Source organism: Nanorana parkeri, unplaced genomic scaffold, assembly GCF_000935625.1.
Source record: "Nanorana parkeri isolate BGI_ZX_2015 unplaced genomic scaffold, ASM93562v1 scaffold46, whole genome shotgun sequence".
NCBI classification, from domain to species: domain Eukaryota; kingdom Metazoa; phylum Chordata; class Amphibia; order Anura; family Dicroglossidae; genus Nanorana; species Nanorana parkeri.
In genome coordinates this window covers 1534892-1560143 of record NW_017306314.1, presented here as the reverse complement: position 1 = coordinate 1560143, position 25252 = coordinate 1534892, and the positions used below count along the sequence as shown (strand labels likewise).

At 44.4% G+C, this 25252-nt stretch overlaps 1 protein-coding gene across 2 annotated transcripts in view; it reads left to right on the top strand.

Annotated features, from left to right (window-relative positions):
- Window positions 1-1408: 1408 nt before the first annotated feature.
- The window catches only part of ATL2 (atlastin GTPase 2), a 74743-nt gene continuing 50899 nt past the window's right edge, over window positions 1409-25252 (top strand). For both annotated transcript variants that reach the window (XM_018573210.1, XM_018573206.1), the window contains exon 1: window positions 1409-1520. In XM_018573210.1, coding sequence (XP_018428712.1) covers window positions 1439-1520 — 82 coding nt within the window. In that variant the 5' untranslated portion in view covers window positions 1409-1438. The remainder of the gene's footprint in view (window positions 1521-25252) is intronic.

The window sequence follows — 25252 nt, the reverse complement described above, 5'->3', positions numbered from 1 at the left end:
GCATTCAGGCCTCCAGAGCATCGCAACCACAATCGGATCCACGGGTGTTGTGGGTGCAATTGACAGGCCTGTGTGTTGTTTATCCCCAGCCCCAGAGGGATTAGATGAAGTTCTGAATGAACTACAATTGCTGCTGGCACGCTCTATGAGTCCCTCTGGCAGACCGGCTTGTGGTATTTGCCATTAATGGATCCCAGTGAATGGAAGATGCAGCTGTATGGTCAGGGCTGTCTTTAACGCAGGGCAAAAAGGGCAGTCGCCCCCGGCCCAGTCATTGTAGTGAGGCCCAAAGCAGCTGCCCCTTGAGCATGCAAAATATACACACGCAGCAACGTTGTTTACTATGCGATCGGCATTGTGTTGGTCCGCCCTTACCATACAATGTGTAGTGTGACCATGTGATGTCTCATGTGGGGTCACGTCTCCCTCTGCATAACAAAATTGCATGGGGGCACGGCATGGCGGGGAACCAAGAAAATGATTGCCCAGGGACCAAATAATATTAAAGACGGCCCACTGAATTTAAACCACATAAGACATCTCCAGTAAAAAGCACCCCTGCAATTCAGGTAAGGGGGACAGTTTGAGTTGTGTCTCATGGTTTATGTGACCATGTTTCATGTTACAGCCTAAATATTGGTGCAAAATGGTCTCAAAAGTGAACTTTGCCTCCCCAGAAATGGAATGGAGGATAAATTGTTCAATAGGGAAGCTTGTCCAGGTGACAATCTATAATCTACCGCTTTAGGCTAGATTCAAACCTAGGCGACTTATCGTGCAAAACAGAGATTTGTATTCAAGTCTATTGAAGCTGTTCACACCTTTGCGATTTGTTGTGCGGTAGAAATCGCCTGTTGTGCAAAAAAGCGCAGGAGCAATTTTCGCCGGTTGTCTCGCAGTTTGGGTTCCATAGACATTTCTATGCATTGAAAACCGAGCAGTTTCCAAAGCAAAATTGGGCAAACAAAAACACACAACCGCAAGAAAACAGCTCTCCAGCTCAATTCCCTAGGTGTGAACCTAGCATTAGAGATGTATTTTTCACTTCCTGTTGCGTCGGTAAAACAGGAAGAGAAGGGAAATCCCCACAAAGATAGCAAAAAATAAGCCTGACAGGGTTTGAAGTCTTCCCTACACTATCCAAATTGAAGAAAAAAAAATGTTTTTGCATTAGGTTTACTTTAACATAATTCTTGGAACGAGTTCAGAGCACAGTGACGCAAAGGATACATTTTATGACCCAGTCAAGGATTTTCCTAATCAGAGAACATGATAGTCATAGAAGCAGCTCTCCGCTTCGATAGCTCAGATAGCAGACAGCCTTCTGCGCATGCGCTCACGCAGATCCCAGCGCTGGGTCAGAGCACTTCTCTGGACTGCGGAGACTGGGTGAAACGTCACTGGAGGGGTGGGCCTAATTTCAAAACCAAGAGCCAAGATGGCGGAGAGAGGATCGCTGAGGAGCAGGACTCGGCTCGATTCGAAGAGAAGCCGGGAAATGAATCACGTTGACGGGCCAGGTAGGAGAGCGTTACATAGATGAGTGCCGGGTGAATGTATGTTCCCGCCGGCAGGCGGAGACATCGCACGGAGCTGTCACGGGCTGCTTGGCCATGTCTCCTTTGCTGTATGTGTGGGGGCACTGGGACGCCGAGAGCTGTGCGCGGCTGTGACGTCGTCCTGGCACCCGCTTGAACGCTGGAGGGGTTAAAAGCGCGCGCGAGTGGCGGCCGACTGGTCCGGGCCATTTATCAGCTTGGCGGATCACGTGACAGCCTTCATCTATGCTATGGACCTTACACAGCGGCTCGAACCTATGGCCATGTGACCCGTCCTCACACCTGTCACCCCGCTGTCCCCGTACTCTAGTGGGCGGGCATCATAACAGATGGAACACTGTCTCTGTGATTGGTCAGTTCTGGACACCCTTTCATGGCAAGCTCTGCAGTTGTGTCTGCTGCTGTGCCATATGGTAACCTCCTAATACGGTATTTACCAGTACAGGGGGGTCACAATGCTGGGGTATGGCGGCTAAGCGGCAACCTCTCCTACCTTCCAGCACTGGTGTATTGGCTTTCATTCCTGTGCCTGACTGCATGGGTTTTGCCTGTTCCTCATGTTTGTGGCTCCTCCATTGTCATCCCTTAGGCCCCATTCACACCTGAGTGTGACGCTTTGCGGGTGATGGACCCTTTTTTTTTGCTCGCTTTAGAAATCTAGTTACTAGGGGGAAGCAGCCATTGTTGGGTGCAACAAAATGTGCATTATGTGTGTTTTCAGGCACTCGCACTGAAGTCTATGGGGGAAAAAATGTGTGACTACAAAATTGTTGTTGCAGTGACTGGCATCATCTCCAAACAACACAACGCTCAGATGTGAAGCGGCACCAACCTTGTGAATGGAGGAATCTCCCTCTGGGTCAAGCTTCAGTATCTTGCTAGTCATTCCCGCTGGTGGCTGTCAAACCACCTGACTAATGCCTGCATCCAATCACCTTGCACCCTGCTGTGCCCGTAGAACTGAATGAGATGTCCCTTGTGACATTTCAATATAGTTCTAAATAATAAAAATAAAAGTACACAGTGTGATGACCTGGGATCAGCGTTTCAGCACTGTGATGGGCACCGCACACCACATGCTGTGCGTTTAGCACAGCCTTTGGTGTGAATGGGCCCTTCGATGTCAGCTTCTAGTCCAAATCTGGAGCAAGTGGCCTATGGTGACAACTCTTCTGCATAAATGTTCAGTCAGTGAGCGTTGTCACTGTAGGACACAAAGTGTCTGACTGGATCAATGGGTAAACGCACAGGAATACAAACCTACAAAAAGAAAACTAATACAGCTTACCAAGGACTAGTAAAGCACCATATGTATTTTTCTTGGGTACAATTTTACTAAAAGCATTCTGCTAGGTTAAGGCGCATCCACATACGTGGCTGTAAGAATCTACTGATTCTTGTGATGCAACTAATAACTGCATGTACTCAGTGTGTGTGTGTGTGTGAACAGCTGTGACCAGCAGCAGCAGCTGTCACATTTTTACTCTGTACAAATGGAGCCTCTGACTGACCATGGACGCATGTTGAGTCCAGGGACAGCATATCTGTGGCCGCAGCTAATGTGCTGGTTTGTATGTAGCCATAGCACAGAATGCTTGGACTTCCTCTGAATGCTGCAAACTATTCACCCCAGGCCGCCCGTCTGCATGAGGCCTATGTGATGTGTGGGGTAGTAGGCATCTGTTCATATACTGTAGATGGGATAGTAGATTGTGAGCTCCAAGGGCACAGCTCTGTGTTTGATGCACGTATAATACAGTGCTATATAAATATTGGAAATAACTTGCTTCATCTAAATGCTGAGGCAGCACATATTCCTTAGGGCAGGGGTAGTCAACATTGGCAGTGAAACTACAAGTCCCATGAGGCATTGCAAGACTGACAGCCACATGCATGACTCCCAGAGGGATGTTTGGAGTTGTAGCTTCACCACAGCTGGAGTGCCAAGGTTGCCTACCCCTGCCTTAGTGGTTGTATGCAGCCATAGCACAGAATGCTTTGACTGCCTCTGAATGCTGCAAACTGTTTGCCCCAGATTGCACATCTGAATGAGGCCTATTCGATGTGTGTGACGATGGCTATACACTGTACAATCTGATTGTACATCTTCTTTAGATTTATTACAGCTATGTAATACAAGGACAAGCCAAGACAATTCTCAATTTGTATCCAGTCAGGCAGCTCCTTAAAGGAGAACTATGAGATGAGTTATTTCCACTCACCTCATAGTTCTAGCCGACCTGTGACAATGAGACTGTCACAGGTCGGCTCAGTAGATCGGGAGGTGAGCGAACACATACCAGGTTCGCTCACCTCTCGATCCTGTCACGGCTCTCTGCCGTGACAGGGGAGGGGCTGGATTCCCCTCTCCCCGCTCCGATCTGCCAGCGCTGACTGGCGGAACGGACGGGGGAGGGGGTGGGTACAGCTGGCTCTGCCTCTAGATAGGCAGAGCCAGCTGTCACTCACGCAGCTGGGCGGATCCCGTCAGCTAAGTCGGGATCCGCTCCGGCTGCGGCGTCTCAGTATACCGCGAGCTGTAGCTCGCGGTATACTGAGCTTAGGGTAACGGGAGGACGCTAGTTTGTGTCCTCCCGTTACCCTAAGGAGAACTATGGGGAAAAACACTGACCCCATAGTTCTCCTTTAACTAAAGAGTTTGTGGTAAGTCCTAAAGGAGGTTGTACAATCAGATTGTATAAGGTATGGCCAGCTTCAAACACAGATCGGTTGTTAGGAACCAGAGCACACAGGGAAACCTGTACAGAACTTGGTAGAACATACAAACTCCATGCAGTTAGAACCTCCATGGTTGCACCATACTATTACCAAGCTTTTCTTTGTTTTTATTTGTTACATTAAAGTATATGAGTGTTGTGTCTTTTGGATTGTCTTCCATTTGGTGTTCCTGATTGATAAAGTGATGAGGTATACACAGCTCAGTTAGCACTTGTCAGCGTGAAGGTCTTGTATGTGACAGCTGCAGCTACAGTGACCCGCAGTTGCCACGCTGTCTGTCTGGTTTATTGCTGGGTGTACGGTATGAGCAGATGTATGTATGCTCATATTGAAGAAGATTGTTTTCCTCCAGAACTTCTGTAGTAAACAGAACGTGACCCCTGGACTTGTCGGAGAATATCGGCAGGTGTAATTGCGGATACACACCGGATACAAGAAGCAAGCGTTATGGCAAACCCATGTTTAGAGTCCAGGAAAAGGCAGAGATGAGGCTTGTGTCTGTTCTGGGGCTGCAACATCAAATCGGTTATAATTGATAATAAGAATCGTTGCCCCCCCCTATCGTTAGTTGCAGCCCTAGTCTGCTCATCCTTTTCCCCCACATTGTTATAAATCCAACTTCTGATTATTGATGTGAAAAAAATGGCATGCCCACATAAATCTGGGGGTATAGATTCATGGCATGACACATGGCACGACCTGCTTCTGGAAGGGGGCACTGTACAACACCTGCGTGGTAAGCACCATCGAAATAGTCGTCTGACTTCTGTACAGTACCTTCCTGTAATAAAGACCAGTCGCTGCTGCTCTCTCTCCATGTGCAGGTCTTGTCTCCTGTAGATTTCTACAGGCAGCTTGTAGTGGGTGGAGCTGCTGGATCCCTTCCCACGCTCTGCTCTCCGCACAGGCTATGTACAGCACAGTGATGATGTTACCGCTACTTTCACAAGGTAATAACTAGCTTTGCAAAGGCATTTGCTGTACACCAAGTGGATTTATATCCTTAATAGCTGTAGAGGAATTTATTTAAAGAAGAACTCTGGGCGGAATAAAGCTTTACCCTTGCATTTGGGCTGTCCCCAGACTGCAAGGATTGAGTGCTTGTTTTCGTCTAGGGTCTAAAATAACAGATATACTAACCCGAACATCGGTCCCGCCTGGCTGCTAGACTGGTCCCTGCAGCCTCGCTCCCAAATGCATTAGACATGATGACTCACGGATCCTTAGCAGGGGGAGAGAGGCTGCAGGGACTGGCTTAGCAGCCAGGCAGGACCGAGGTTCTGTTAAATATATATATTTTTTAAATTTTATTTTGGACCCTAGAATGGGTCCAAGGGAATCGCAACTCACCTGCCGTACTTTACCGTACCATGTGTTAGTTAGTTCCGCTCTCTAGAGCCGTCCCAGTATCCCCCCGAGAAAATTAATTGCTCACCCCGGTCTAAAAGCATTTGGTGCACTCAAAGTGGATTTATATTCTTTGTGGCTATTTAGGAATATATTTAAGTGAGAGTTTTTGTGCCTGGAGTGGCTTGGAATGGCTTTAAAGGGTTATTAAACACCCGCATGCAGACACCGTGGGACAGGAAGGGCCAGCAAGGACAGAGGAGTCAGCGCTGGATCGGAGACTTGCCGCATCGCTGGAGAGAAGGCTGAAAAGAAGAGGAAGATCGGATTAAGAGACATCATTTAAAGGAGAACCATTAAGTGCTTTAATTAACATTGGGGGGAGGGGGAAAAAATTGACTTTAATGTCACTTTAAGCCTTTTGTTGCCACATTGTTCTGTGCCAGGAGCATAATAATGCCATACTAAGAGGGAGGTGCAGAAAGTCTATGACCTCTGAGCTGTGAAGTTGCAGTCCTAGAGAATCCCAGGTCCTGCACTTGCCTACAACGCAGCTGAGATCCTCTGGAAGAGCTGATCGTGGATGGGCAGGAAATGTGAGGCGGGGAGGAGGTGCGGCGCATGGATGCGAGCAGGTCTGGCAGCGTCGAGCGTGAGGTGGGGAGGAGGTGCGGCGCACAGCGTGTGGAGCTGTGAACAGGGCCAACTGATCGGAATTCGATTAATCGATTATTGAAAAAGTTGACAACTTTTTCAATAATCGATTATAATCGATTAGTTGTTGCAGCCCTAGCCCCAAGACGCACACTTTTCTATGTATGCACTCACTATTTTTAACTTGCAATTTCCAAATTTTGCATTAAAAAAACCCTTTGTTCTCGTCAATGTTCATAGTCTGGACACAGATGTGCTTTAATCTTCCTCACTACAATAATGTGTCTTTGTTTTTAGTCACCATAACCCTTGGAAAGATTTATCATCACTTCTGTATTGATTGGGAAGAATGCCTTTAGGGAGATGGAAAGCAAAGTTTGACAGATGCTCTAACCCTTCTCTGCTGTATGTAAAATGTAAAGTTTTGGTAGGAGTTGGACTTCTTCTGTTCCATATCCGGGTATTAACCTCTTGGCTGAAATCTAAAGCTCAAGTCACTAGCAGGAGTTCTTGTCTCTGGATCACATACCTGAAGCTGGGCTGCATTTTGGGGTGGGAGGGGGCGTGTCGCCGCCATTCATGTCAATGGCACTGCCGACACACCCCACCACCCGCAGTGAGGTACAGGAATGCTCTCTGTTCCAGTACGATGCGTTCTGAAAAAATAGTGTATGCAGCATTTTTTCAGATTGACTTCATGTATGCGATCCAGTGTGTTTCGGGCACGACCTGCACCAGGACGCATTGGATATGTTGTGACTGGGCACCTATGGTCTGACATTTCAGATATTTGGCAGCTTTATGGGATGGGTGTAGTAATACAGGTTGACGTGTGTGGTATGTATTCCATGCAATCTTCTTACATGGTTTTCATGCTCAATGAAGTCTTGTGAATGTAGCAGACCTTCATAGCTAAACAATGGAGCTGCTACCGTAGGGGCTAGTTCACACCAGCCTCAGTGCATTCCGGCCCCATTGTCACCGAAAGGCACTGAATCTCATTTCAGGCTGACTCACTTTGTTTTGGGGCAGGAGGGGGTGTGGTGGTGCATTAAACTCAATGGCACCGACACCACGCCCTCCAGCTGCAATTTGATCGGCCTGCACGGAAACGCGTGGCTCATCAGTGCCTGCATTCCAGTCTGGTGCAGTCAGAAAAAATAGTGCATGCATTAGTTCATGAGTTCAATGCACTTCCCCAAAACAAAGGGAGCCGGCTGAAATGCGATCCAGTGCGTTCCGGCCACAGTCAGGCCGGAACGCACTGAGGCCGGTGGGAACTAGCCCTAAGAGACCATGCAACCTCTGCACCACTCTCAAACACTTCATTAAAAATAGTTTTATATAAGTAAGTTATCTATACGGCTAGAGCACCAGTAAGCCGGTAATTAGAACAGCCCGCACTGCTGGAAGCGTTGGATCCTGGTCATTATGTCAAAGGTTTTTTCTTCTTTAAATTTGTTAAGTTGATGAACATTGGTAGAGGAGTGCCTGAAGAGACTCGGCTTGATGTCTCTAACCATCAATTCTTTGAAAGGGGCCTTTTTCTGTGTGGTGAACATTGCCTGCAGATGTCTACTGGAGTATGGTGTTGGGCTGCACATGACTGACAGCTCCATTTATTTGTGAGATGAGTGGAGGATTTCATACACAGGCTTATGGATGAGAGTTTGTGGCAGTGAGCTGCATCCTCCTAAGTCACATGTGAATGAACACTTAAACCTGGAACATCTGTATGTATAGGACGAGGCATGCCATCAACTTGTTGGAAAGTCATGGTTAAGAGCAGGTTGCAGAGCCATGTTACCTTTCTTGGCCCAAAGCCCTCCTGTGTGCATTGTTATTGCTAGGGACATGTTCAGTGGCTATTAAAGCGGACCTTTACCCGTATCTTTAAAATAACAACAAACACACCTTTAGACATTTTTAGTAATGACAATCTACAAAGGCATACTTCTAGATAATTGCCAGCTTTGTATTCTTTGCATTCCTTATTTTTCTGTTCAGTCTTCTGACAGTGGTCATGTTAACTAAGGGCAGATTACTAGCTCTCCATTTACTTCCTGGAACTCTGGCACATATGACTAGGATATGTGACTATATACATCATCTCAGGGGAGGAAAATGCCATTCCCTGAGATCTGGTGAGATTACAGATGAGATTTCCCAAGATGCAACGCTTTGGCACATTACATCATTTATGCCAGAAGTGGACCAGGAAGTTGATTACCTCTATTTGTAAGTAAATAAAAAGCAAGTTTGTTTAACTAATGAATGTAAGATGATTTTAATTCGGCATGTAGAGCTGCATGCTGCTTTTGATTTTTTGTAAGTAATTGTTGCTGTTCTTGGACAGGGTGTAAGCACATTACCAGGACTTAGCCTAAGAATTAGAGGAAACCAAACCCCTAGTATGAAAGGGAAACTCAAACAGAGAGGTGCTTAGAGAAGTTTTTTTTCTTTTATTTATTTTTGCTTAACCCATTCACTGCCAAGGCCTTTTTTGTGTATTTTGCACACGTTATAAGGCACATTTTAGCACTTCGCTGGCTACTGGAAGTGAAGCACTGCCGCCAGAACCACTTCCTCTGTAAAGCCAGGACTGTCCCGGCGGTTGCTGGTCTGTTTAAAGAGCCCGCTGCCAGCGACATATGAGATATAGCAGGCACCCTTATGTTAGGCAGGACTTTTACTTTAAGGTCTCATTCACACTGCATCCTGTGTTTTTAGATGTTGGTGTATTTACATGCGTTTACCTTGCATAAAACAAGGTTAAGGATTCCCAGGACGCCCAAATGTTAGTTTTGATGTAAGCACAGCTAGACTGAATGCACCCTAGATGCTGCTGGACATTTATTGTGAATGCAGCCATAGAAAAGCACTCCAGATGCATTTAGAAAGTAAGTCCATGCGCATCTAGATTCATGTATTTTGATGCCTATGTGAATGAGGCCTCATCATTCAGATGTTAACCTGTCACATAGCCTCGGGCAAGTTCAAAGTGAAAAAATTGGTTTCAGAAATCTGTCAAGATAGAAAACTGGTAATAGTTGTTTTTTATAAAGGCAGATTCCAGGATTGTCATTCTCATCCTGGCTTCACTATGTGCTGAGTCACAGAACTGGAATATACATGCAGCCATTAAAGTCTAGAGATCTGAACTACCATTCTGCATGCTTTTTTCAGCTCGGTAATGGTACCAAGAAAAGGATCTGTGTGTTAAGCACGTGTTTTCACACTGCACCACATGCTAGGTGCGTTGGCGCTTTGCATTGTGATTGTTTTGAACGGCTCCCCAACACACCCTCCCGGCAGTGCAACGCATGGTATCACAATACAGTATGTCGCGGTGGAAAAAAAGTAATGTATGCACTAATCTTTTCACTGCAATGTAAAGCACGGTGTTGTGGTGCTGTGCATTGTGTGCATTGTTGAGTGGCAATACACCAGTGCACCGAACTGCGATAGGATCCCGTGCGTTTAGTGCAACGCTGTGGTATGAGCTCTTGGAGGGCTTTTCCATATACAGGAGGAAAGCCCCTCCACTCTGTTTGTAGTTATGATCATCAGAATACAAGCCTCTCTTTTCCCCTACTGATCAGCTATTTGCCAAGCAACTGTGGGCAATAGACTTTCAAGGCTTGAACTGTGTTATGCCAAAAAAGAAGGAACAGCTCGGAAAGCCATAATAACCATAGAACTGCTTGTGGGTTCATGGAAACCAGTTGATTGGCTGGGGGTACACAAAAAAACGGTTTTCCACCTCAGTCTGTCGGTAGAACCCCCCCCCCCCAATGTTTTTCTGTTGCTGACAGCTCCTTTCAGTGTCATAACCCCCCCCCCCAAATGTTTTGCTGTTGCTGACAGCTCATTTCAGTTGACAGAAAAGATGTGGCAGTGATTCTGTCTATCTAGGGCCTGGTGACCCCAGCATTTGTGAATTCACTCAAGAGACTAGATCCAAGAAGTTCAATATGACCAAAGAAGGGGGGAACTTGGGACCCTCCTCACTTTATTAGGCCCCTTTTACATAGACACCTGTCGGTTCCGATCAGCAGGGAATCCATGCACTGATTGGAGAAGTTCAGAGTGGATGTCACAGTTGTGACACCAGTATCCATCCAATGTTTTCCTCCATTTTGTAATGGACCCATGTTAGGACTATGGAGAATCGCATGTAATTGGACACATTGTATGTCCGTTAGAAAATGAATACACTTTTTTAATTTAAATTATAACATTACAGTGCCCTCGTTATAGCCACCTTCACGTAATACTCCACATTTAAAGATCCAAATATGCCCAAAATACATATCATTGGATTATTAGAAATATGAACTCCAAAAGATATATTTATTATGTCCTCTATTTCCTTCTAGTATCGTTTCAGCTTCGGACATCTCCACAGCAGATGTATCAGCGAACCTGGTTCAAACCCACGTTTTGGGCATTTAGAGTTTTCCTCTGAGTTTTTTATCTTGTATAGGAATTAAGGGATCCGATTATATTCTATGTATAATATAAAGTTGTGTTAATTTATGTGATGCAGAAGGTGAGACTGATTGGATTGAGAGAAATGCCTCCCTCCAAATTGTGTATCTTCTAATGGGCTCACATCCAATTCCTAGCCCACTTTACATTTCATAGGTGTCTTATTGTGGCCACACACCTTACGATAATCGTATGATAATCGTGGGAAATCCCGCGATCGTACGATTATCATAAGGTGTGTGGAAGCCGTGCGACCTCTACTACTGTAAGGTCGCACGACTTTTAACTTGCGAACATGTTCGAAAACCCGCCGAGCATCGTACGATGTTTGGCGGGTGTGTAGCATGTTCGTAAGATAAAAGCCGGACGGGCCGGTGTGCGCAAGCACACACTGCCCGTTCGGCATTGCGGTCATCGGAAGCCCGCCCCTCAGGGGGGCGCGGCTTGCGATCATCGCAAGTACTTGGTGACCCCAGCATTTGTGAATTCACTCAAGAGACTAGATCCAAGAAGTTCAATATGACCAAAGAAGGGGGGAACTTGGGACCCTCCTCACTTTATTAGGCCCCTTTTACATAGACACCTGTCGGTTCCGATCAGCAGGGAATCCATGCACTGATTGGAGAAGTTCAGAGTGGATGTCACAGTTGTGACACCAGTATCCATCCAATGTTTTCCTCCATTTTGTAATGGACCCATGTTAGGACTATGGAGAATCGCATGTAATTGGACACATTGTATGTCCGTTAGAAAATGAATACACTTTTTTAATTTAAATTATAACATTACAGTGCCCTCGTTATAGCCACCTTCACGTAATACTCCACATTTAAAGATCCAAATATGCCCAAAATACATATCATTGGATTATTAGAAATATGAACTCCAAAAGATATATTTATTATGTCCTCTATTTCCTTCTAGTATCGTTTCAGCTTCGGACATCTCCACAGCAGATGTATCAGCGAACCTGGTTCAAACCCACGTTTTGGGCATTTAGAGTTTTCCTCTGAGTTTTTTATCTTGTATAGGAATTAAGGGATCCGATTATATTCTATGTATAATATAAAGTTGTGTTAATTTATGTGATGCAGAAGGTGAGACTGATTGGATTGAGAGAAATGCCTCCCTCCAAATTGTGTATCTTCTAATGGGCTCACATCCAATTCCTAGCCCACTTTACATTTCATAGGTGTCTTATTGTGGCCACACACCTTACGATAATCGTATGATAATCGTGGGAAATCCCGCGATCGTACGATTATCATAAGGTGTGTGGAAGCCGTGCGACCTCTACTACTGTAAGGTCGCACGACTTTTAACTTGCGAACATGTTCGAAAACCCGCCGAGCATCGTACGATGTTTGGCGGGTGTGTAGCATGTTCGTAAGATAAAAGCCGGACGGGCCGGTGTGCGCAAGCACACACTGCCCGTTCGGCATTGCGGTCATCGGAAGCCCGCCCCTCAGGGGGGCGCGGCTTGCGATCATCGCAAGTACGATCTGCCTGTCCAAGATAGGCAGATCGTAAGTTTTTTTTATTTACCTTACAACCATCGCAAGACAAAAGTCTTGCGATGGTTGTAAGGTGTGCGCCCAGCATTATTCAAAGCTTCAGGTGATACTGTATGTCTGGTTACATCTATCAGATTACCCCTGATCCATCACGATGGGTCCGACAAAATGGAACTCTGTTCTGTTTGGTTTTCCGGACCTGGCAGGAGTCTGGGCTAAATGGACACACATCCATTTCGATCCGGCTGCCCATAGACTAACATTGAGCTTCAGATCAGATCCACCTGAAAAAAATTCGGACTGCCCGTTTAAAAAGGAGCCTAACATAGGATGGAAGTGGTGATAAAACCTGGTTGAAAAAAACATCTTACCTCCATGCTGTGTCCTCTTTACGGTATATTTTGTCATTCTCTTATGTGTTATTTGCCTTGTGAATTAATCTTTCTCCTGTAATGCTTTTACCCAGCTACGTTTCAATGTCTGTGCTGAGGTATCTTTTTACAAAGGTCGTTTATTACATCAGATGTTATTTGTAAGGTGTTGTGACATGGATCAACAAGTGATCTGAAAATGAATTGACATATTACTAATATTACATAAATAAAATGTAGTTGTCGCCCCAACTTGTAAAGGAATACAAAACTGTTTTTTTATGGGCAGGACAAATGTGCTGTGCCAGTTTCATGTGCTAAAATATTGATAACATATTTGCATTATTTTGGTTTATCTTGTTGGTTTCGCTATATTTTCTGTTATGGAGATTATCATTTTATAGGGGTGGCATTGGCATTTGGAAGCTGTTGCTAGGAACCCACAACATGCATTCAGAGGTGCTCTCTGTGCAAGTGAAACAGGCCATTCTTAGGTGGTGGAAAACAGTGTTGGATAACCTTAGTATCATTTCCATGGTAAAGAAAAACCCTGTCAACATCCAGCCAAGTACAGAACATACTCCAGGAGGTAGGCATATCATTATCCAAGTCTATCCTAAAGAGAAGACTTCACAAGAGCAAATACCGAGGATTCACCACAAGGTGCAAACCATTCATAAGTCTCAAGAATAGAAAGGCCACATTAGACTTTGCCAAAAAATATCTAAAAAAGCCAGCCCTGTGCTGGAACAGCATTCTTTGGACAGATGAAACTTAAGATCAACCTGTACCAGAATGATGCAAGAAAAGGAAAAGGGGGGAGCCGCACACTTCCATGCATCATAGAAGAAATCGGGCGGCTCTATAGCTGCCCGAGCGCTTGTATGTAAACTGTCATCGCCGGCTGTTTAAGGTGCAAAGATTTTTCCTGCTCGTGCGCACGCTGGGCGGTGCGTGGGGGCAGGCACGGACGTTTATGAACACCCACCCGCATCCAGGAAGCCACAGTCCAGCTGTTCAATTACAACGGCTGGACTTAAGTTGGGTAAAGATTAATGTCTGCGCCTCGATTACATCATAGTTGTTTTATTTCGAATCCATTGTGGTGGAGTACAGAGCCAGAATAATGAAAATTCTGTCAGTGTCCAATTATTTCCAGAGCTATCTGTATATAGCTCCCTCAGACTTCTTTGGCATCGTTTGTAATATCCCCATCCTTTCCTGTTCTGACCCAGTTACATTTTTACTTGAAAAAATGCAATGAAGGGTTTTCTAATAAATATATAACTGGATTCAACGGAGTTTATTCCTTAAAATGAAACCATACCAGTCAAGTTGAAGAATATGCCCAGCGTAGAATGCAGTAGTATCCTGGTATTCCATTTTCACCACCATCTTCCCAACAAAATCCTTTTCTTAGTATATAAGATTTTCCATGATGCTGGCACTTCTTTGGCGTCTGGTTTCTGATGCCCAGTCCGGTCCAGTGATCAGGTTGGTAGTGTCATCTTGTGCATTTGCAGACATGTATAATCATGTATGCAGTATAGTCTTGTGCATTTGCAAAAGTTGAAGGCTTTTTTGGTGCTCAAGTGATTGCATTATTTTTTGTGAATACTGCAGAAGCGATTAAGCCAACGGTCACACCTGCACTTGGTGCAAACGCGCGTCACGTTTGTGCGCGTTCGTATGCCGTGTTTGCCATGCATCCCCATTGAGATCAATGGGGCCTTTACATGCGACAAAAAGCTCACGTAGCAGATTTTGCGACATGCGTTTCACGTGAAGATGGGCAAAAATGCACATCTTCCTGGCTGCGTTTAGGGTGCCATTAGAAATGTCAATACAAGCATGTCTTAGAAATGCGTGCTTTGGCATGCATCTACAAAATGCGCAGGTGTGAATGAGTTCAGTGTTATAAGATGCTGAGAACGGCATGCTCTGGAGGAAGGATCATATGCACCCTGAGGGCTTACAATCTAAAAGGGAGGGGCCAGTGATACATGAGGAGGTAGAGTTGTTTAAGAATGTGATGGTTGAGCGGTTAGGTTGTGGTGGGATAGGCTTCCCTGAAGAGATGAGTCTTAAGGGATCGCCTAAAGGCAGTCAAGGTGGGAGATAGACAGGTTGGGGTAAAGAGTTCCAGAGGATGAGAGAGGCTCTAGTAAAGTCCTGGAGGTGAGCATGGGAGGAGTTGACGAGGGAGTAGGAAAGCAGGAGGTCTTTTGAAGAGCGTAGGGGACGGTTAGGGTGATACTTTGAGACAAGGTTTGAGATATAGCCAGGGGCAGAGTTGTAGATGGCTCTGTAAGTCATTGTTAATATATTGATTTTAAACCTTTCGGCTATTGGAAGCCAGTGCTGGGATTGACAGAGGGGGGTTGCAGACACTGAACGGTTGCTTAGCTGGATGAGTCTAGCAGCTGCATTCATGATAGACTGAAGGGGGAGGAGCCTGTGTAGTGGAAGGCCAATGAGGAGGGAGTTGCAATAGTCAAGACAAGATATAACAAGTGAGTTGGGGAGTAATTTTGCGGTGTCATTGGTGAGGAAGGGGAGTAGTTTGGAGGTGTTACTAAGGTGAAGGCGGCAGGATTTGGATAGTGATTGGATGTGGGGAAGAAAGGTGAGGTCCGAGTCAAGGATGACACCTAGGACCTTGGCATTGGAGGAGGGGTGGATAGCTGTGTTATCAATCTCAAGGGAAAAGTTGGGGGAAGGTGCACGGGCAGCAAGAAATATCATGAGCTCAGTTTTTGAAAGGTTGAGTTTTAAGAAGTGTTGTGACATCCATAAAAAGAAGCTGCTTGGGGGGAATGCTTAGTGAGCGTCAAGACACCACTATCACAAAACGGGTTTTAAAAAGCAGCGTTCCAGGCAAATTTTTTTACATTTATTATTAAAACGTGTGTCACATACTTGAATGTTTGCCATCTCCCATATCTCTCTAGCGTTCCCTTCGTTAATGAAGAAAAAATGTTTTATTTTGGTGTTGCTGTTCGAGAATGTCCCTCCCTTCCTGTCTGGTAAAACTTTGTCAGCAGGACAGGAAGTGATGGTTAATTTCCCATAACGTCTTCCAGGACAGCATCACAGCATCACGAGATGGAATCTCCTCCCCCACACACAGGAAACACGTCACTTAATTTGCTTAAAAGACCCTCCTCTCCTCCACTCCCTCAGTCTTTTGTGTTTCCTCAGTCAAGCTGGGGAGCGCGTCACAGAACGCTGAGAGGGGCTTCCATGTGGTGATGCTGCCCGGGAAGTCTTTTGTTTATGGCCTGCCTGTGTAGGGCAGAGGGTGTAGGTTTGCCTACCTTATGTGAGCCCCAGGGATTCTCCTAGCGCTGCAGGAGATGAGGCTGGCTTCCTTTCCCCCTTCAGTGCCCAGTGCGGGCAAAAATGAAGAAAAGAGTTTAGGCTATACATACATTTTAATACAAAAAGGTATCTTCTTTGCACTACAAGTTGCAGATTGCCTTTTGTGTGCTGCTTTTAAACCTATGATCTGCCGGGACACACAGACCCTTCTCCATTATTGATTCCCCCATCGTGAGATTGTGTGATGCGTGCATGTTTTTAACCCTAAGGAGAAATTAAAGGAAAAACTTCAGTGTTTTCCACTAATGGCCATTAGCTTTCTTTATGTTGTGGTTTCATCAATTGGTGCTTACCAAAAAAAACAGCCTTTTTTTTTTGCTGATTTTTTTGGATTGATTTAAAAGGACTAAAACAACATGCGTGGTAACATCTGAGGTAACATTGTAGGATGATTTCTCACTTCTGTCAGGGGGTGGAGAATGTTCTCCTGACCTACTTCTGCAACAGTGTCCCAGGAGGTCTCACAATGATCTAAATATTAACTACTATGTCACTAGCTTTGTAGGGAGAGTGATTGCATCCTATGCACAAGATGATCTTCATGTCTATGTTTTTAAGAACACCGCCAGTGTTGCCAAGCCTTTCCTAGTATCCCAGGGATTGTGCCTTAAAGACTTTGTCCTTTAAGACTGCGATGACCTCTCTCTAGCATTCAGCTAAATGATGGCTTGTATTTTGAAACTTGTGCAAGAAAAGCTACAGCTGGATTCTTGCAATGGTCAACACCACTAATTTCCTAAAAAATAGCCCCTGAATATATATAGTTACATAGTAGATAGGATTGGGAAAGACACGTGTGTGTGTGTGTGTGTGTGTGTGTGTGTCAGTTTAAGTGAACTGTTCTACGAATATACACATCCCTCTGTTGTCCTCATCGAGAAAGACTAATTTGAAAATACGTCCATATGTGGTACTTTTCTTTTGTAAGTTTCTCTTTTTGAATGGTAATAATTATAAGCTTGTTGTTTTATCTGCTGCTGCTGCCATTTTCTTGAAGATGCCAAGAGTGGGACCAGAGTGTGCATTGTGTACAGAGGAAAAAATGCTAAATGTTTTTCAGAAGAGGCATGCCCCACGGAATTGTATAAAGCCTAAAGAGGAACCTAATGGGCCCCAAAAGCTTAAATCATCAAAGAGTATTACTTGGCAGTTTTTCTGTTCAAGTACTTGAAAAATGTTGCATCAAACTTTAGTCCCAGTTGCAGATGTAAACTGTTGGCTGACTTTACATGGGCTAAAAAGATTTCCAAAGAGTTAAATCTTTGTAAATATTGCGTGCCTTCCTTTTGGATTTTTTAAAACAAAGTCTGGCTCGGTTTGAAACAATAATACTTTCTGAGCTACAGTGGATATAGAAAGTCTACACACCCCTGTAGAAATGCCAGGTTTTTGAGATGTATCAAACCAAGATAAATCACTTCAGAATTTCTTCCACCGGGCTATTGCTCTCTATATGCTGAGAGCACAAAGTGGCCGCAGCCAGGGCAGATCACGACAATTAGGGACGCACTGATAGTTTTTTTGGATTTCGAGTTAGGCCTCACTCACACGTATCAGCTGGCCCATACAAATCCATGCTGCGTGCGCGGCCCTATCAGGCCGCTTCCAGGAAGGACAGGTGCGGCGTGTGATTTGTACGCAGCAGCCTGTTCTTCTCTATGGGAGTATGCGGCCGAACGCTCACCCAAACTGCACGCCGGTGCGGGTGTCCGTGCTTGTACGCAGACAGGATGAATCCTGTCTGCGTCCAAGCAGGTACACCCGCACGGATGTGCAATTCGGGTGAGCGTACTTCCATAGAGAAGAACAGGCTGCTGCGTATAAATCGCTCACCGCACCTGTCCTTCCTGGGAGCGGCCTGATACGGCCGTGCACGTAGCAAGGATCTGTACGGGCCAGCTGGTACTCGTGTGAATGAGGCCTAAGAGTAATTATATTTTTTTTTATTGGTACTCGCCAATACAGGCATCCTGAGGAAGTCTGATTGGCCAAGAAGACTGTGTTCTAACGAAGGCACACCAGCTTCACGCTCCCTCGCGACACTGCAAGGCAGCCTGGCTTCCTAACCAATCTGGTCACGACCTGGCTTCCTAATTGGCCAGGAAGCCAGGCTGTCTCAGTGTTAGGCAGCTCAAAGCCGGCTTCCTAGCCAATCAGAAAGCCGGGTAGACAGCTTCAGTGTCGCAGGTCGGCTTGAATTAAGGGGAGGTTTTTTTTTTACTCACCCCATAATTCCCTTTTTTACATCTTCAAAGTGCATTCAAGAACCTTATCTATTAACAAAAATGTATCTTTGTGTATCACATTTAAATCCTCAAATCATCTCCTGTGGTGAACTACAATCTCAATACAAATTGGTAAACATGAGATTGTAGTCCATCACAGGAGTGAGCTTGGAGCAGTGGCTACTTTACAACAAACACAGGGACCATGAGGAACAAAAGTAGCCACCCTCCAGAAGGAAGGACAGTGTTGGCGTGAATTCAGAGATCATTTGAGGATCTACAGCCGAGTGATACAAAAATAAGATACATTTATGTTAATAGATAAGGTACTTGAATGCATTTTATAGATTTAACTCCTGAGTTTAGTGTCATTTTAAGGTAAACACTGCAGTAATACCATTAAATGTGTCCTCTGAAAATACACTATGCTTTTCCTTTTAACCCTTTTGCTGCCAAGCCCTCGAATGCTTTTAACCTCAGCTGGCCACATAATTTTTCCTATTTGTTTTGATTTTCTACTGCTGCATTGCTAGCGTTTGTAAAAGATCCCCCCAAACCATCTATTTTCTGAAAGCACAGGCCCGGTAGAATAATAATTGGGCAAATGTTTGTCAAATCAATATTAAACTGAAAAAACCCCACAAATGGATAAAAGCAGACTAAAATCAGTATCCGTGCACAAAAAAAATACTTTTATGACTAAATCTAAAAGATAAATAACAAATATTTGTAAATTTGAAATTGCGTCTTTTTGCATAACGTTATGAAAATGAAGTGTAAATAAGCGACTTATGTAAAAAAAACTGTGCGCTGTGTTGGTGTGTGTTGTGATAAAATTATACAGGCGTATATGTAATTGCAACATAATGAAGCCATGCGCTGCCACAGTTATATTAATGCTATTTTAAAAAGAAAAACAAATCAAGCACTGCGATGCGTTCTAAGAACGCACCACAGCGCACGTGCATGGTGTACACAATATAGTGCACGTGTTGGGGGTGGGCTTTGGGGAAATGTCAGGGGGCTAAACAGACCCCTGATATTTCCTTTTTGAAATACAAAAAGAAATGGAGGCCACAGTCCTCAATCTCTTTTTTTTTTCTGCAACCTCTGTTCTGAATGAATGGAAAGCACTCAATACAGGGCCTTCCCATTCATTCAGAAACTGGAGATAGTAAATATTTTACTATCATCCAGTTATGAATGGGTAGAAGCCTCCATACAGAGTGCTTCCACTCATTGTGAAGCTCATGAATGAACAGGAAGTGATGTAAAGTACTCCCGGTTCATAAATGGGGACACATGGTACTATTTGTCCCCAGTTGTTTACAAACATTGGAGTGATCAGCTGACTCCAGTGTCTGTACTGCACAGAGGATCGGTAAATATCACAAATAGAGCCACTAGTGATCCTGAATCTGACAGCCGGCAGCTCTGCTCTGTTCACCTCTCGGCCATCCTGAATGTTGCGGATCCCTGCCCCAAACACCCCACGCTTTTACCCACTGATGACGGCTATTATTTTACAGGGGGGGAGTCAGGGGAGCTGTTCTGGTATAAGCGACCATGAGCTTATAGCTAAACAGTAAAGGGGAATGACATAAAGCTTACTGACTTGGCCAGCTGGAAGCAGTTGTGTTCCTCCGTAAGCCTTAGCGTCGGTGGCAGTGGAAAGGGTTAAAGCAATTGCTGTACATGGATAGGGGCGTGAGATGTTTATGTCAATATAAATATTTATAATATTTTTATAATGTTCACTTGTGAAAGGATGAGTTAACTAATACTATTTCAGCAGTTCTAGGATGTCATGCCCGCTAGCATTACTTTTTCTGAAGCCAAGTTCTATTTTGAGGTAGTGACAATCAAAATAAAGAGCTATTTATGGAGCCTGAGGAAGAGTCTGGCATTACGCCAAAAAGTCTATTGAGCCACCTTTTGAGCTACTGCAGTTATCGGACATCTTATCTGCTACAGCATTGCAACTTGATTTTGGCACACGATAACCCAACAGTGGCTATTCCAGTGGCATACATTTGATTTGCTGGCATTGTTTGAAAAATACGCCTTGTACAGTATCAGACAAAAGCAAAATATTTTTTTAAAGCTCACCAAGGTTAGGATTTTCTGATGGATACCTTCATTTAGGCGACCTTGCATGCAAATGAACCCACTGCAACTTTTTTTTGTTTCTTAATCCGTTGACTACCTTTTTTGTTTCATTCCAAGAAATTGCAAGTTTTCTATGTCCAGTGTGGAGCACTTTTGTCTTTATTGAGCTGGATTATTAACCCCTGCACTAGTAATTGTTTAGATGTTCGAGCTACTGCATATTAGGAAATGTATAGTCAACCTAAGCTGATTTAGGCTCTTTAGTTTGCTCTCTGTTTGTCTTAATATGATTACCAGTCATTGTTTTAACAGTCTTACTATTTGTTAAACTGTCCCTGGTATCTTTTTTTTAAAATATGGATGTAGTAGTAACATGCAATGCGCATTCATATATTATTAATGTTTCACAAGTTACAAGATCAAAAAGCAGTCGCTGAGTGCTAGTCAAGTTACTTAGGCTGAGATAAGTCTGCTGCAGGCAGAAAGAAGCATTTCCTCGGTCTACTCTCTCCTTGTGATCAGACTGTAATATAGTAACACTGTAGTAAGACACAAGGTGGGAAGACTGCAGCAGTGGCAGAGCTCTGTCCTGACATTTGTACAGACACCATAATTTACATGATTGTATCATGTCTGAGCCAGCATCTCGGTGCAGGAGGTAGATGCAGACCCCGGTTAATGCCCGAGTAAAGATGGCATTGTCTTTTCTATGAAAAGAAAGATGAAGGCATGTCAGGGGGAGTGCTGTGATCTCTGTGAGAAGTTATAACCTGACAGTGTTACCCAGACATTACCTAGTATATGTGCACCAAACAGGAAAACATAGGTTGGATGCCATATCCTCTTTCCAAGGAACCTTTCAGAATAGAAATATGGGAACTGCCAGCACTGACTTGTTTGCTGGCTTCTGGGATTATTCTCATAACGTCACTACTGAGTCACTGACCTGGAGCAAGAATGTGCATCTCGGGTATACCAGCATTCACAGGCATGCCACTGACAGTAGTAATGAAAGGTATGCACCTTCATACTCAGCGTTTGTTATTTCTACCCTCATAGGTTGCATCACAGGTCCAGTCAAATCTGAATGTCTTTTTGAGACACTGGAAACCGATAGTAACATTTAATCTCTTCCTGACTGATGACCAAATTCTTCCGTCACGATCGTTCAGTTTTTTAATGACGGGTGATGGGATAATTCCATCAATCGGTACAATGAGCGCTGGTCCATGAAGGCACCAGCAGCTCATTGAGTTACTGCTGTTGATGGGTCCCTGGGGGTCTGAGGCAGACCCTCAACAGCAGATTAGGATCGCTGTGATTGCAGAGCTGTGACAGTCACAGAGCCGGAAGCAGTTCGCTGTGTTTTGTAAACTGCCGGCTGTGTATTACTAAAGGGATACAAAGTATCTCTGAGGAGAATACTGTAATCTACTCAGAGATACAAAGTATCAAAGCCCCTGTCAATTAAAAAAAACAATAACCCCATAGTGCCCCCTAGTTTAAAAAAAATATTCAAAATCAATTTGTTAGAGAAAAAAAAAAGTTTAATACAAAATAAGAAAATATAGTGCCAAGGGGGCCATTAAAGATCGGAGAAAAACATACCACATTCTAAAATTGTTCCACACTAAAATTGTATTGTATTCCTTGTATTTTGTGACCTATAACTCCCAAAATAAACTGAAATCCCTGACATCTGATATATCCTGTAAAACAAATAGGATTTATTATGAATTACTTTCTGTTAGCTACATTGATCATGTGCACATTATTATTGCCAAAAGTGTGAGCAATGTGTTTGTTTTTTTATATAAAAAAAAATTGATATATATACATATGTCATCAAATTAAAGGCCATTTTGTCCTGTTAAAAAAAACAAACCCCAATATATAATATGGGTAGGTGCAATGCATGAGGAAGATGAAAATTATGGTTAAACAAACACATAGCGAAAATGGCAAAATTGCTCCGGTCCCCAGAAGCGAAAATATTTTTTGAAGCGGTGTCACTAAGGAGTTAAAGTAGAACTCGGGCCTTAAACATTCCTATGTGTTCCTATATCAGTGATAGCGAACCTTTTCGAAACCGAGTGCCCAAACTGCGACGCAAAATCAATTTATTTATCTCAAAGTGCCAGCGCTGAAACTAAGTTTAGTATTGCAGTTTGGGCGCTCGGGTTGAAAAAATTTCTCAGCTCAGTCCCCGTCTCCTCCCGTCCTCTCATTTCCGCCCCCCTCTGTCTCCACCCCCTGCCGCTCCGTCCCCCTTCTCCTCTTGCTCGCCCGCCGACGCTCGCCGGCCTGCCGACATTAGACAGCTCGGCTGCCTTAATGTTGTGGTGCCTGAGCCAGCAGGAAGGGCCTCACGTGCCCTCCCTGGCACGCGTGCCATAGGTTCGCTACCACTGTCCTATATAGTGCCCAATGGCAGGCTTTTTTTCCCCCACCGCCATAATAGTACAAGGAAACAATGTACGGTGCGAGTGCAGAAACCGCTCCATGAATGCAAGCTTAAGTCAGCTACCCTGGAATCTGCCCCTCTTTACCACATGCAACAGCTATTTTGTCTTGCTATATGGAAGATAGCAAGTCATAGAGGTTACTAAGAGATACGAATAAGTACGTGGATATAACCATCGTGAGTAAGACTGCCTAAAAATGTTGGAAATTAGGCAATCGCCAGTATCCAAAGTAGTTACTTAGGCCTGGTTCACACCTGGGTGTTTTACAGCGCGTTCCTACGCGCTGTAAAACGCTCAACATGTGAAAACCAATAATTGCCTATGGGCATAGTTTTCACATGTTGAGGGTTTTACAGCGCGTGATGCACCTCTAGAGCTGCAGCTAACGATTATTTTCAAAATCGATTAGTTAGCCGATTTATGAAGTTCGATTAATCTGTTAATCAGATAAAAAATTAATTTAAAAAAATGGCTCCAGTGATGGACTACTAGTTTGTAGTGAGATGGTAGTCCCATCACAGGAGCAAGCTTGGAGCGGTGGAAGTAAAAAAGAAAAAACAAAGTGTGGTGTGCAATATAGTGAAATGAAAAGTGTAAAATTATACAGCAATTAATGCAGAATGGCATCGGCAATAGAGGACTACAAATCCCAGCAATAGTACATTATACAGCACAATACCACCAGCTATAGAGGAATACAACAAATCCCAGTAATATATTATACATACAGTGTACAATGTATTGCTGGGATTTGTATTCCTCTATAGCTGATGGTATAATATACAGCACAATGTACCATCAGCTATAGAAGAATACAAATACCAGCAATACATTATAGAGCACCATGTGGGGGAAAGTGCAGGCTTACCTGAGCAGTCTTCCAGCAACTTGTTTCTGAGATCGGGCCTGTCTATTGGTGGCTGTTATCCGCCCACACCTGCTCCTCCTTACTTCTTCTCCCGTGGAGCCGTGAACAGGGCTGTAGAATGTGCTCTGATTTGGGGGTGCCTTAAATTACTGATGAACAACCGAATCTTAAATAAGTGTTGGGTTTATTTACAAATAGGGATATACACACATATTACAATTAAGGGAATTAGAAAGGGGAATTGGGGATAGGAGTTAAGGTTAAGGATCCTACAGCTAGCTACACCATTCTCTCCCCCTCAGTCACACAAGCCATGTGTTTTTCTCTGTTCTTCTGACACGCCTCTCCAGCAGGTCTCAGCGAATCACATTCTTGATTGCAGAGTTCAGACAGACTTGTCTTGTCCAAAGGTATTGCTTGTCAGCTAGGTTAGTGTCACACACGAAGAAGGTTCCATCATATGCCCCTGCCCCCATCCCAGCATATATGCCTTGCTGACACAGGTGAGGGCAGTAAATACCAGCAGGGGGTCGGGCTTGCCCCAGGACATGACAGTCCAGCAGATCTCCTTTGATCAGTGTCCAGCCCCAAGAACCCTTTGATGGTCTTCATTTGCATATCAAACAGCACGGGCAGCTCACGATATTAAGGAACCTTTCCATCAAAGATGTATCATAGATGTCAATTATTTTAGCTTCCAACAAGGGCCAACCAATCGGAAGCCGATTAATCGGTGATTGAAAAAGTTAACAACTTTTTCAATCGATTATGATCGATTGTCGATTAGTTGTTGCAGCCCTACAACAGACCATCCAAGCCGTCTTGTTCTTAGAACGGTGTCTGGAGCATCTCACCCCCTCTGCTGCAGCCGTCTAAGGAACCTGGTGTCATCAACCTCCTGTGGGGAGAATTTATCAGAACTGGAGCAGCTGTGCTTGGCAACCAATCGGCTTCTCTTTCATTTTCAAATCTTAGCTGAAGAGAGAAGCTGATTGGTTGCCTTGCACAGCTGCTCCAGTTTTGATAAATCCCCCCAGTGTTTAGATGCTGAGGAGTAGTCAATCTGTGCTGCCAAGGAGGAGGCACACACGGTGATTAAAGAAGCAGGGAGCTGGCTTGGATGGTCTTGTGAGGTGTGTGTTTTTTGTTGTTGTTGTTGTTGTTGTTGTTGTTTTTTTAGTATCTAGACAAACGAACACAACATTTGCAGTTTGGGGATAGCCCTACTGCAAGGGTTAATTCCCTCCCCCTGGAGTTCTTCTTTAAGTGCTCATTTTTGTCTGGGGTGAAAAATAAACAAGGTATACTCGTCTGAACCCCGAATCCTGCTGGCTGTTAGCCCAGCCCCTGAAGCCTCTCTTCCCCCTGCGCTCAGTCGGTGGAATGTCCATTGGTGTTGTCACGTCTGATACACTGTATTAGACATGATGATTCATGGATCCTTAGACTGCCGGAGTGGAGGGGGGAAAGAGGCTGCGGGGCCTTGTCTAGCACCAAGGTGGGACCAAGGTTAGGGTGAAATAAATTAT